Below are 14,565 nucleotides of genomic sequence, written 5' to 3'. Positions count from 1 at the left end.
TAAAATCTAAATCAGCCCCTGCATGAAACCTAGGGAAGGACCTCTGTGGTAGCAGAAAAATTTCCAGAAATTCACCACAGTCTTTTTCTAAGTTGCAGTTTGTGCTGATGTTGCCAGACAGCTAAGAAGAGATGGGAAAAGCAGGAAATTTTTTTGGATTTAATCACTGTGCTGATTTGGAAAAGCAACTTAACAATGGAAAATATTTTTATATTTTAAATCATAAACACAAAACTACGAAATACATGGTAGATCGTGGTTGCGTTAATTTGGATCGTCTTCATTACTAATGAAGAAAGTTCTTCATTTTGGAATCTAATGATCAGAAATCCTACTTCCTGGACTTTTTTTTTAATATCTGGACTAGGTTATCTGTTGTTTTCAGTACCATTTGATGAGGTACTGGGCACTTGACTGCTATACTTGAAAGCAATAGATGTAGCTTTTAAAATGCCATCTTTCTGTTTTCATATTTTGAAAAGCTTTTTCTACATTCTTGCCTTCAAAAGATCTTTGAGAATATTGATGGTCAGTGCTTATCTTTTCCCTTGAAGATATTCAAATTCCATTGTAAAATACCCAGTTTTTTCATCTCTCTTGATCAGTAAAAAAGTGCTTCTTAAGAGAAATCTTGCAGTTTTAGCCCTTGCATCCTCTATGTGAAAAAGTTCTTATTTAGGTCCCTTGATCTTCTGTAGAACTTATAAATCAGAAACACTTCAGGTAACCTGTAGAGATGAGTACTTGGGTGAAGGCCTGAATATTCATTTCTAAGTGAGAAGGTGATGAGGTTATGAAGAGCACATAGATGAGCTAAGCAGCAGTTGTATCCAAGTGAATGTCTCTACTCAACTGTCATGTAACTGAAGTACAAATACATGAGTCATTTTGTCTTTTGACTCCCAGTTGATCATAAAATCAGCACATTTCTCTTATGAGACTGGCCAATGAAATATACCCAGTTTCGTGCAGTGTAGAGCATTGTATAAGTTCATACTGCTGGGCTTTTAGGATTTGACCACAGTGACTTGTTCTACCCAAGTCTGTCTTTTAAAAATAACACCACACCTTTGGTTTTACAAAGTATTTATTGCTATTTTATGAGTAAAAGGGATATAACAAATTAGTGGTTTTGTTTTTCTTTTTAAATCAAGATTTCTGCTCTATTCTAGTACCAGTTGAAAGATGGATGACGATGACTTTGGAGGATTTGAGGTATGTTATTTGGCTGATTTAATTTTGAAATTTAACTATTTTCGACTATTTTTATAGGAATTTATAACATTTTGTAAAATATGTAACGATATTTTTTTTGTGTTTCTAGGCAGCAGAGAGTTATGAGTGTGGAAATGGTGAAAAGCAGACTACATCCCCTCCTATTGCTTGGGCAGCATTTCCTACAGGTATTGATAAAATCACGATAAAAATTCTTGATAATGCATTGCTGTCCTTCTGTATTCACTGTAAATATTAGCACCCAGAAGGGTGTATATACACAATAAAAGAATGGGCAGCAGTGAAAACCTAGCATAAGAATGTTCCTGAGGAATTATTTTGGGAAGCTGCACTTCTCAAAGTTAAACTTTTTTCAGGAATGAAAGAGGAGTACAGCTTATCCACTTCCAAGGCTGATTGCCATCTTATGGGAAGAAGAAATGGAGCTTCTTCACTCAAAGGATATTCTTACTTTTGAGTATGGAAGGTCTGTTGCAGATGGTGGGAAAATATACAAAAATAAAGAAAACCCCTTGTATTCAGAATATTGTATTACTGTAAAATCTTTATGTGACTTTTTCATGCAAATGTTGCTGTGAATAAATTAACTTATTGCAAGAGTTTTTAATGGGATCAATAAAAATGCTTGTTCGGCATTGACTTGTAAGTAAGAGAAATAACTGAATTTTCTGCCCAATGTTATTATATAAAAGTTGTTCTTGTCTTAGCCTAGAAATTTGCCAGTCAGTAAGGTTTGCTGAAAAATGTCAGAAATTCAGATGTATTATGGTGCTATTGAGATGATTTTGATAAATTTGGAGTGTGGTACCATTATATACATGCAAGATTCAGTGAACTTTATGGAGGAGGAGTACGTTACTCATCAATTTCCTGCATATCTGATGTTTGTAAGATGTAAAAAGTTATAAAACAAAGCACTGAAATCTGTTGCAGTATTTCTCACTGTGCAAGAAGAAATCAGAAATTATTTCTAAGGCCCCAGTGCTGATTACAGTGAATAATTTTGCCCTTGAAATTTGTCTTGGGCTTCTTACTATCTTTTTGTATGTTGATTTCACTTTTTTAATAGACTTATAGTATGATAAAATGTTTATTGGTATAAGCAGATAGTCTTTTCTATGCACTACTTCAAATCAGAACATGTTTATTAATTGTAGTTGCTGGTTCAGAAAGGGAGAAAAATAAGAATTTGTGCAGCAGAAATATTATAGCATTTTTTTCCCCTTCCACCAGGACAATTACCAGAGAGCATGTACCTCTTTCTGTTAGGCTTCTCTAGCAGTGTCACCTAATAGGAAAATACTGGTTTTATTCTAAATGGTAAAAGTGAGAATAAATTTATTTATTTTTTATCTCTCATAGTTGCAAGTTTGAATTAGAACCCATCATATTGGGTGCTGTATAAACATGGAAATAGAAAGTAGTGCTGGTCCGAAAACCTTAGCTCTGTGAGAAAGTATGCATTAACATGCATTGGTGCAGTCCTGTTATTTAGGTGTTTTTGCTACTACTGTTAGCAAAGTCTGAAGAACTGCCTGTTGTATTGGGTCTGTTCCTTCTGATTGTTTAACTGAGGTAGAAGCAAGTATTCCTTCTTACTTAGTGTCATTATGTATGTGATGGATTTCCTTTTTTCTTTCCAGCCTTAATATGGGGAAGTACTAAAAAGAGTCACTACTGTATGCTTAATGTCTGGGCTTTGGAGAAATGTGAGGGAACTACTCAAACACCAGTGTTTTCTTAGCTTGGATTAGTAAATGTATTTGTAAAGTTGAAAAAGAGGAAAATTATTTAAAAAAACAACAACAAAACACTTTGGGAATAAAAAGTTGTCTTTGGAAAGACGAGATCTCTCTAAGAACAGTAATGGAATACTAAATCTTATGTTTAGGCCTCAGACTTAAATACAGTTCAGAACTGAAAACAAAAATTTAAGTTTTTAAGAACTCTGAAATAATTATGGAATATTCTAGTGCCTTATCACTAGTCCATCTGGTTCTCAGAAGAGATTCAAAGAGGCTGACTGCATTAATTATTATGGCTGGCCAGAAAACTCATGATATTTCCTTGGTTTGTTATTGTAAGACACTTTTCAGGGGTTTTGCTCTTTGGATTCATAAACTAACATTTTCGAGGGAAAAAAACATAACAGTTATGCTGTTCTCAAATAATTTCATTTATTGAACATTAATATTAATATTTAAACTGAGCTATTTTTTAATACGGTGGCCAAATCTAACCGAATGTGATGTTATTGACTTCACAGATGTTAGTGGGAGTAACTTGATACACTTTTTTTATTTAAGAAAGTAGCTGTCAAGTATTTTAGACTCTAGAATGGTCCTTGTACCTGATAAGGAAGATACTTCAATGAAAGAAATAGTTATTTGTAAGTCAGTTTTGCTTTGTTTCTGCTTTAGATGCTTAGTAGTAGAAACACATTGTTATGCAACTTAATAAAAATAAGATTTTAAGAGTGATGTCACTTTGCTATTCAGTAAGTGTGTACTGGAATATTGAAGTGCCTACTTTTTTATTTATTTATTGTAGGGTTTTTTTTTCTTCCTGAAGAAGAGAGGTACAAACTGTCCATTTTCTTGCTCTTCTGTAGGTGCCAGGTTCTGTACCTTTATGCCTGTAAGGGGGATCTTGAAATTTAGCACTCTACATGTCAACAGATTCTGGTGTTATCTCTGCTTTTGTAAGGTTATGAATAGCATGTCTGTTGCTTATAGTGAATAGCAGGAACAGGATCTGGGTCTCTACATGTTGTGTCAGTGTTTCATTTTGGCAGAAATTATTCTCTGGACATCAGAAGCATCTCGTGTAATGGAGCAGATGGAAAAACCAACAGATGTTTACCAAAGAAGGACTGTTTTGGCTGAGATGGAGCCTCATGAATCTATCTGTTGTGGATTATTCTAAGTAAAACAAAAGTTTTAAAAAAAAAAAAAAAAGACAAAACAAAACAGGGTGAGAGATGCTTTTTCAGTGAAATTAAGACAGAATTCCTATCTGGGAATGGGTTGGAAGTGCAGTCTGAGCAGACATTTCTGATTCAATCTGTGCAGATTCAGAATGATTTTGTTTACAAGTGTTAGGTGAGACCAGATTCATGGCAGTGTTAACTGTGGATGAGGTGGAGTTTTTTTTTTTTTTTTTAGCTTCATTTCGTGAGGAAATGAGGCTTATGCTATTGCTTTCAGTCCCTGTTCTCCCATTGTAGATTTTGAATATGTTTCTTAGTTTTAGTGAAATCGTTTATAGTCTCAGTTAATTACACTTATCCTTTTTAAATCAGGACTGAGTAATGATAGAACTTGACCTGGTGCTTCACCGAAGAAAAGGAAGGTCGGATCCAGTCACTGTAGATTCTATAGAAGCTGTCTGGTATTGAAACTCATTTGGGAATTTAGAAGAGCTATAGCCTATAGCTACCATCTAGGACCATGGGAGATAACAGAACTAAAAGAACTAGGGGACAACAACACAACTGTATGGAAGCCAGCACTAAAGTATAAACATCTTAGTTTCACTCTGTTACATGACCTAGGTGACCTCCATTTGTTTAATGAAAATGTAATCCGTTCAGTCCATGAGCTGGAGAGCTGTTCAGATGCCCAAATCCTGAATTCAGCTTTTAGGGTGAGCTTGAGTAGCTTCTTTGTGTCCATCAGTTGTATTGACTAAGTCTCTGCTGACTGCAATGCTCACATAGCTGTGTAAATTTACATGTCTTCATGTGGAGCCGTATCGCGTTCCCAAGTTTCATTGGTTTGGCGGCTTACAGGGTAACACTTCTCTCCTTTGGCCACATACATTAGAAAAATTGTTAGTTTTCATATGTGGCCTCCAGTCTGTATTGATCCAAGATTATTTTACTTACTAATTTTTCACTGAAACATTATTTCTGTACTTCCTGGAGCAAAGGTGTGTCAGAGGAGCTCTATTTATTTATTTATTTGTTAAGTTATTTTGGGAATCTTTTCTATGCTTTGTGTCATGTCAATATGCGTACTTTCTGTAAGGAGATCTGGAGGTAGCATATACAATTTTGAAGCTATTGATTTACCGTTTGGATTAATTTGGCTAAGTTTTACGTTTGGTCCGATAGTAAGAATTCTCAATGCCTGCTTGAATAACAGAACATCCTCAAAATTACTGGAGAAGATTTTTCTCCTTGTTCTAGTATTCTTTCATTAACAACGCAGATGGACTGTATGTAGGCAAAGCCTATTTTTCATGTTTCAACTAAGAATTCAGTATTTCTGATGGTCTTGTTTGCAGCGTTGAAAGAACAGATGTTTTGAAGTCTATACAATATGAGATGGGGTGATCTGTACTGGTGTGCAGACATAAGCAGACATCTGCATGTCTTGAAGGTGCTTTTTTCAGCTGTTGTATTGAAATGAGTGTTTTGAGTTGTTTGTTTTCATAATAAATTTTGGTTTTCTGCAGAATACTAACATCTTGACTGGGGAGGGGTGGTGGAGGGGTGGGAAATAGTAGCAGAAATTGTATTTATAGAAATACCTATATTTCTAATATATATAGCAACTATATATAACCCTAGGGAGATTGGAGGGAACTGGTTTCATTCCTTGTCATGATTGGACAGGATTCAAAGGTCTTTGTTGATAACGGTATACAGCCTCATTTAACTCTAGAATGGTCTTGTTTTTCATTGGCTAACATTTGCATTATCAGGGGTATGCCGCTTTGAAAATGAGTCATGTAACTTTTCAGATTTGACTATCTAGAATTTACATATGGTTAAAAGATTGTCTTGTTGCATGTTTATTAGATTACATACCACCTCCTCTCTCTCTTTCAGTTACCAAACTGCTTTAAAAGACTGAATATTTTGGCAGTTTTCTGGAAACCAATTTCTTTAAAAAAACCAACCAAACAAACACAAACAAAAAAACCAAACATAAACATAAACAAAAAAACAAACAAAAAAACCCAAAAACCAAAAAACCCAGAAACAACTGATGGGAATGAGTTCTCAGTTTTCTTATGTTGTGTAGTCATTGAATACTGAAAGATTTGTTTCTGAGGTTCAACTAAATGGTTGCTGTGTTGTAAACTTTTGATAGCTGTATATAAGTTTTACTTAAATAAGAAGTTAGGAAATAAAATTAGTATTTCCATATGGCCTTAGATTTACGATGTTGGAATGGTATATGTAATTACTTATTTTCTAGAATAGTTTGGCTTTGGAAGAATACAATGCAGGGAAGAGCTTTCTGCTGTGAACTATAAGAAGTCATCTTGAAAGCACATTAGAGTGGTTTTTCTTCCTCTACATGTTGATGTACCGCTGTAAACTGGTATGTGTAGAGAAGCAGCCAAGTGTTTCCTGTTGATAGGAGGACATTCATGCTCATTGAAGTCAACAGAGAAATTGCTGTCAACTTCAGCACTATGTAGACTTTACCTGTTGATCCTAATTCTAGTTACACTTTTGGAATTAACACTGACTTAGTTTTTGCTTATTTTTGAAGTCTGTATTCCCCAACAGATGTGGTAATGCACCTCATTCTTGTGAATTGGTGATCTGTAAATAGAGTGATTAAGTGTTGTTTTTGGAAGGGGAAAATTGCTAAGGGAGCTACTAAAACTCCTACAGCTTTGCAGAATGCTCTGCGTGCCATCTGAGACTCATACAACACTTATTATGGGCATATTGGGTGTCAATTGATATCTATTAATGTATCCTTCTGCTCATTCTTTAAGAAATTTAACCCTTTCTAATAGTTTTCCATTTACATTGAGCTTAAAGCAGTGTAAATACAGGAAATACTTTGTCTATTTTGAATTAAATTTATTAGTTGTTGCTTTTTGTTTCACGGGAAAATAAGTTGGTGTTTTTGTTGTTAGTTTTTTTTTTTTTTTGAGCAGATCCTTTTCTTCTTTTGGAAATTAGGTTGTTTCCCACTGACAATGATAGGTTAATTTTATTGGGTGTTTGTTACTTATGTATTTTGGAATGCATTTCACATATTCTGTTGTGTGCTAGTTTGTTGTGTATTGGCAAAAGTAAATTGGTTGATGTCTGTGAATACAGTAATTTTTAGTTTATTTTTCCCTAAGCTGCTTATTCAGCATTATGCAGGCTGTAGGTCCCTGTGTTCTAGCTCTGACATTACAGTTGACAGAAATTCCTGCCTTGTAGAATAGTTTCCTGTCTCTTACAGTTCCGCTTGAGCAACCATATGTGAGGCTGGGATTTAAGCAGATCACTGAAATTTGGACACACAAAAATGGTCTTGAACTTTCTATCTGAATGTTACTTTTAACTGAAAATGTTCAGTGATACAGTTTACAGTGTATACAGTATAATTTAAAGGGTCATTGAATTGCATCATCAAAGATGTGGGTAGTTGAGGATGGAAATTTGGTTTTTGTTTCTTGGGTTTTCTATTTTTAACAGCTGAAACCTACATGTAGGGCAACTGTGCTGCAGGTAGTTTGCAATGTTTTACAAAAGTATGTCAAAGAATTATTACACGGTCTTTTGCTCAGATCCCTGCTGACATGTCATCTCTTAATTGCTGGATATAAATGACATCCAATTAGTAAATGTTACTTATGTTTATTTTTTCAGTGATATATTTCATATGTAATGTCTTCATTCTGAAGCTTAAAAGTATATGACTCATATGAAATGTTGATTTAACTGTTCATGTTCATCCGTTTGGTTTTGTTTTCAGAATTTCTGATCCCCCAGTGATTTTAGTAATTGTTTGAGCTTCATAAAGATGCAGAAATTTGATTGCAGGCTGTTACTGATCTCTGCTTCTATTAATAAACTGCATGGTTTTGTCAATTCTTACATACAAACCTATGATAGAATATTCTTAATATTGGGAAGTCAAGCGTTCAGAAATTATAAGTTTGGTGGGTTTTTTTTGTTGTTTTTTTTGTTTGTTTGGTTGGTTTTTTTTTAAGTACAGTTCTGGCAATAACTTATATCTTATTTCAGCCTTCTTGGGCATATGACTTTTGATGTACCTGTAATTGAGTACATACTGCTTTTCTAGTCCAGTTACAAAATTTTAGCAGAGGCAAATTTTGTTTCAGGGGTTCTGAAACTGTTCCATTATGATAACTAAGGCATGGTAAGCAGGAATGATTGAGGGGTTGTCTTCATAAAAGAATTTTGAGCTGAACTAAAATGCTAATGCAATTTCACCAGTATATACATAAGAAGAATGAATTAAGAGAGCTTGAATTACAGATATAGCACATGTAATTCTAGGAATGTCTAATTTATGAATCTTTAACATTGCTGAAAGTGAAAAGAAGGTTTTGTAAAAAAGATGTTTGAATGATACCTTGGAGAGTTGCCACCTTTTCTTGTCTTCTGCAAGGTCGTGTATTAAGTTGAATAATTTTAAACCACAGTGTTCAGAGGTGGTCACCAGTTGTTGCTCCTCATTTCCTAGGCTTTATTTTGACAACTTAAGAAGTGGGTTTTTTGTTTCTGTTTTTTCTTGCCCATCAAAATATTAAGCATTCATTGCTATAACTGAAATAACTGAAAGCTCAATTTGATTGTAGAAGGTTCCCACATAAAACTGTATTATCTGAAAAACAAAGTCTTATGTCTAGTATTGGATACCCTAAAATATGTGAATACCTTAATCTCTGTGAGTCTCCATTCCTCATCTCTATTCAGACTCAGTTATTTTTTTTACTTTTCTGATCAATTATTTATGTGGGAACTATGCCTATACCATGGTGATCATCACCAAAGGATGAATGCTAACACCACAAGGATCTGTGTTATGCTAAGTTTTTCCTTGTGAGTTCACAATTTTAGTCAGAGAAACAGCTTGTCTGCTCGGTCAGAATTGCGTGGTACATTATTTTAGTTGGCTTTCCATCCGTTGGAAATTAATTTCAAACTGAAAATCAGGGTATTAAGTGATGGCATAAAACTGAGACTTCACTGCTTTTTTAGAAGCAAAAAGGTCATCTTCTCTGTCATCTCACTGTCATTTGAACTAACAGAGTAGGTAGTGGTTATAGGAAGCTGCCTTTGTAAGCAGACGTTTGGAAGGGTATGGGAGAGATGAATAGCATACTTCGATGGGTTTCACAGATATCTTGTGGCACATAAAGGAAGCCTAAAAAGTCCTATTTTGAATTGTCGTGGTTTAACCTCAGTCAGCAACTAAGCACCACACAGCCGCTTGCTCACTCCCCCCAGCTGTGATAGAGGAGAGAATCAGAAGAGTAAAAGTGAGAAAACTCATGGGTTGAGATAAAGACAGTTTAATAGGTAAAGAAAAAGCCATGCACGCAAGCAAAGCAAAGCAAGGAATTCATTCACTGCTTCCCATCGGCAGGCAGGTGTTCAGCCATTCCCAGGAAAGCAGGGCTCCATCACACGTAACGGTTACTTGGGAAGACAAATACCATCACTCTGAATGTCCCCCCCTTCCTTCTTCTTCCCCCAGCTTATATGCTGAGCATGATGTCATATGGTATGGAATAGCCCTTGGGCCAGTCTGGGTCAGCTGTCCTGGCTGTGCCCCCTCCCAGCTTCTTGTGCACCTGGTAGAGCAAGGGAAGCTGAAAAGTCCTTGACTGGTATAAGCACTACTTGGCAACAACTAAAACATCAGTGTGTTATCAACATTATTCTCATCCTAAATCCAAAACACAGCACTATAGCAGCTACCAGGAAGAAAATCAACTCTATCCCAGCTGAAACCAGGACACCAATTCTGGAGAACTGTTAAAGATGCAACTGTGTTCCAGTCCTGTATTGTTTTGTTCTGGTTACCTAAACTGGTTCCTGTTCTGTTTGCTGAAGTACTGTCCTCTAGGCTTTTCATCCAAGTTTCCATTTTTCTGTTCAGCTGTTTTTTTTCCCCATGTGGCCAAATCTACTATTGGTGCCGTTAGCATCCTGGGTTTTTTTTCTGTCTCATAGTCTATTTTCTTTATTTCTTCTTCTTAGATGAGGTTTGCATGTTCCTCTATGTTAACCTGAATCCCAGAACTGGGAGGTAAAGGAGATGGGACACAGAGTGCCTGGATTCAAGGATTAGTGTGTCCTTTTGAATGCCTTTAGGCCAATGTATACACTTGTTTGTGCTATGTAGGCATACTTGTGCAGTATTAAACAGTGATATTGAGAGGCTGAGCCTTGCTCCGGGATAGTAGCGTCTTTTACATTTTACCAGATTTGTAACGATAATGATACGTAACGATACTTTTTCTAAAGCAATTGGATATACTTTTTTGTCTACTGCAAAGGCATATGTGTAGCTGACCATATGAAAGTTTGCAGGACTTTGCTGTTAAGTTAAAAATGTATGCAAAGCTTTCTCTTCTCTTTTCTTTTTATTTAGTTTGTGTCTGAATCTTTCGTAAGAAAGTGCTGAAGTTTCTGTTGTGCCAGGTTGATAATGGTGATACACTGTTCAGGATTTTTATGGCATAACTGGAAATTGCCATGGAAGAGCTCTCACTCCAATATTAATTACACTTAAGTTTTGTTTAGCTAGAGAGTTATTTATGTTGTTGTCTTTTGATCTCTTATAAAATGTGAAACTGGTTTTATCATGTGTCTTGGTAAGTTGTTTGTACATGTCTTCTAAGACAGTTGAAGATTTTTTTACTTTTAAGATTTATAAAGCTTAGGAAACTGTCAGTACCATTGTACAGTTGACTTAAACTCATTCAAGATCATGCTGAAGCTGTAAGGTTATGTGAGTGGAAAGAGACAAAAGTTAAAACTGCTGCTTTTGATGGCAGTTGTCTTGTGAAAGCTCTGCGTAAGTTACAAGTCTAAATTTAGTGTGACTACAATTTTGAATATCCTTAAGTTGATTATACTCAAAAATACAGGAACTTAGTATGGAATTACTCTTCAGTGCAATTAGATTGTAATAGGTACATAACCTTACATTATTATGACTATACTTGTTGCTACTGTGACAGGTTTTACCTAGGTATAGATTTCAGAAACAGAATTAATTTTTGAATACTTCTTCATATTGTATGTGTGTTTTCTGTTTTTATTTCTTGAATTAGTATCTGAAGTCCATATATCTCCTGACGTTCTTCTGGAGCACTCTGTGCCTTCTTCCTGCCTGGTTCCTTCTGACTCATTCACTTTATCAAGTGACAATGTGGCAACAGCTATTCAAACAGCCAACAATGTTATAAACCCAGGTGTTCTTGAAGAACAGGTAAAACCACAATTTTTGTGTTTCAATATGGGAACTTGATGTATTAAATATCTTAGCTTTGTATCTTTTCTATGCAAATTTAGATTGAATTACCTTTTAAGAGCAAAAGGTGGTCCTTGAATTTCTGTGATACAGGCTTTGAAGTAAAATAATTTTTAAATTATGTTTAAATCCTATAACTGGGGGACACCATACTACTTTGGTCTGGACTGCAAGAGAGGTATGTGTGTTAAAGAGTTATTAAAAGTTAAAGGCATGCTGATAGTGCTAGGCATGAAAGTAGGAAACAATAGCAGGAAAATTTTCTTAAAATAAAGGTGTTACTGTTAAAGCTGTAAAGATTATGGCTGTACATATGTCATACATATGTTTTCTGAAGTGGTTTTAGGATTAGAGAATTAATGTTTAATTTTTACTTAATTATAATAAAATTAATTTCAGTTTTTTATTTTATTATATTTTACTTTTTTCCCTATTACTTTTAAAGGTGTTTTTTTTTTTTTTTTTTTCCTGTGATCTGATGCAGTCCTAGTTGTGTGATCTTGATCTCTCCTTGTAGCTGCAATACTGCTGAGAACTGAGCTTCTTTTTGGGGGTGAAAGTGTTTAGTTTTTACTAAATTAGGTGAGCAAGGGAGGGAAAGAATTTCTGCCTGGGGGTTACTACAAGAATGCAAGATTGCTGTGGACGAGAATTAAATAGATTTACCCTCCCAAGTGCATTTTTATTGACATTGATTGCAGTGACACCTATTTGAACAAGTTTATTGATTATAAAGTTCCTTGTTTCAGGATGCATAGTAGTATATACTTGAATTAGAAAATGCTGTTGTCTTTCTCTGAACCAGTCAATATTTTGGGCTAGTTAGAGACCCTCCCATTTCCAGCCCTTACTTGGTTTATTATTCTTCAGGTAGTCTCATCAAGTCTTAGGGCTACTTATGGTGAAATTTGAGTATCACAATTAAGTCAGATTTCCATAATCTGACCATTTAAAAGCATTTCTCTAGAGCTATTTAAACAACTTGTACGAAATACTTGTTTTGATTAAACTGACTCTTATTGTTTTTCCTTTGAACAGCATCTGTATGTTCACACTTCCAGAAAGACTATGGCTACTACAGCTCCGACAGTTCAGTCTTAGTAATGAATTAGTTACTGTTTTGTATTTGTTCCCAGCCTAATGTTCTGGGGAAAGCCTCTAAAAAGTAAAGAAGAGGTGTGCCCAGATGCAAATAATACCTAAGAAATTTTCTTAGAAATCTAAAAATTGTGGGTTTTTTTTCTTGAGACGGGTTTTTTTTTTCTTGAGACGTTTGCTTTCTTTTTTGACTGATGCCAGCCAGAGTAATTTTCTGTGTTGAAAGCTCTTCATCTCCCTCTCTGATAGTGTTTTGATAAGTAAATTTGTATTACTGGCAGGATGATCAAAATATGCATTTCTTCAGCCACAACAGATCCTACCCTTTTTGATTTTGGCTAATGGTGAAAAGTGAATAACCTGTATCCTTTCTTGTTTGAGCTAGGCCAGCAACTTTAGCTTGTGTGCTCTCTGGAGAGAGCGCTTTGGATATTCCAGAATACTAAGGCTTAGGTGTATTTTTTAAAATGAAAAAGTCATTTGGTTAGGTAATCTTACTAAAAATAAAAAATACACTTTGTTACTTCTGAATAATTATGTGTGCAAATTCTAGTTGTGGGCCATGTTTCGGTCTTTCTCATCCTGTTCTGGTCAGCTACTGACAGACCCATGGTTCCATAAACTCTCTTTTTAATGCAGGAAATAATACAAACTAAAGAATACAACATTAGCAAGTGTTACTAAAGGGAGAAGGTATGTTGAGAGGAGGTCCTTTAACATTGTTTTGAAATGGAGATCAGACTTCACACTTTTGGATAAAGCTAAAGGAAAATGGTGGGCATAAAACTATAATAAAATATTCTTACACGTGTTAGAGGAGGATGCTAGGATAACTGTATTCTTCTATAATTGTGTCTCCAGAGCCTCTTGACATTTAATGTTAAAAAAAACTTCAACGTTTCAGGTTCCAACATCATAATTTTTTGGCAGTGCCAGATTCTAATCTTGAGTAGTACTCAGAAGTAGAATTAGCATATCTAGGTTATCTTTGCTTCTTACAGAAGGGGAATTCAGAGCACAAACTGCAGTTTTCTTTCTGGCTGTTTTATCTACTGGATCTTATGTATCCATGTACAGTCCAGATCTCAGCTATTTTTGTTTGTTTCTTTCTTTGAATCCTTCAAGAGATACTTATTTATTCAAAAATCAGTTTATTATTTGAGTGTCTGTTCGGAATAAAAGGTGTTAAGGGAATGACTTCAATCAGATCAGTCAAACCTCTCTTATTAAACATATTGAGATGTTCCTTTCTCTACCGCTCCTCAAATCTCAAGTTCTCTTGGCTTTCAAATTGTTGTTGAAAATATGGCGTCTGAAATTAATTTGCCAGCTTTTTCCTTTGAAGTTCCTTTGCTGGCATATAAACAAGTTTTTGCCTTTTTTTTTTTTTTTTTTTTTTTTAAAGAAGGGGAAAAAAAGCCTTTGGCTTTTGTTAATTATACCACAAAATATTTTAAACCTCACCTAATTTATTTTTGTGCTTTTTTGAGAATATAGGCTTATTATCAGTGTTTCATCTGTTTTGGGTTGTATATTCTAGAAGCCTCTGTTTCAGTTTTTGTACTACAGTTCACTGAAATAGCATTAAATAAATGTTGTAGACATGTCCCAATTACTCTTATTCTGTTGGTCTAGCCTCAGGATGAGATATTTATTTTAGCACAAAAAATTTGTATTCCGTTTGTGTGGCTACTGTTTGCAGTCTGCATTGGGTGAAAACATGGAGTGACTAATCCAAGGAGAGTTTATTTCCCTATAAGCCTTATGCTTTGAGACAGATGATTCAGGTTCACTTCTGTCTCTTTTCACCTCTTTTGAGTATTTTGACCTCATTGGAAACTGAGGTATCTGTGCCATCCTCCTTCTTAAAGCCTTCTCCTAAAGTATTCTTGAAAAGCAGTCAAGGAGATCAAAAGGATTGATGTGAATCCATCTAGAATTATTGCTACTGCTCCATTGTTGGAGCTTTCTTTTTGGC

The 14,565-nt window shown here is 35.1% G+C and overlaps 1 protein-coding gene across 1 annotated transcript in view; it reads left to right on the top strand.

Annotated features, from left to right (window-relative positions):
* The window catches only part of CCDC91 (coiled-coil domain containing 91), a gene marked incomplete at its 3' end in the record, with an annotated part of 162,295 nt that overhangs the window by 28,976 nt on the left and 118,754 nt on the right, over positions 1-14,565 (top strand). The window contains exons 2-4 of the mRNA XM_082310178.1: positions 1,173-1,215; positions 1,325-1,403; positions 11,290-11,447. Coding sequence (XP_082166304.1) covers positions 1,186-1,215; positions 1,325-1,403; positions 11,290-11,447 — 267 coding nt within the window. The 5' untranslated portion in view covers positions 1,173-1,185. The remainder of the gene's footprint in view (positions 1-1,172; positions 1,216-1,324; positions 1,404-11,289; positions 11,448-14,565) is intronic.

The sequence above is a fragment of the Platalea leucorodia genome (assembly GCF_965183815.1).
Source record: "Platalea leucorodia genome assembly, chromosome: 4".
Lineage (NCBI taxonomy): Eukaryota > Metazoa > Chordata > Aves > Pelecaniformes > Threskiornithidae > Platalea > Platalea leucorodia.
Note: the sequence above shows the minus strand (reverse complement) of the source record. Positions and strands in the feature narration are given on the sequence as shown.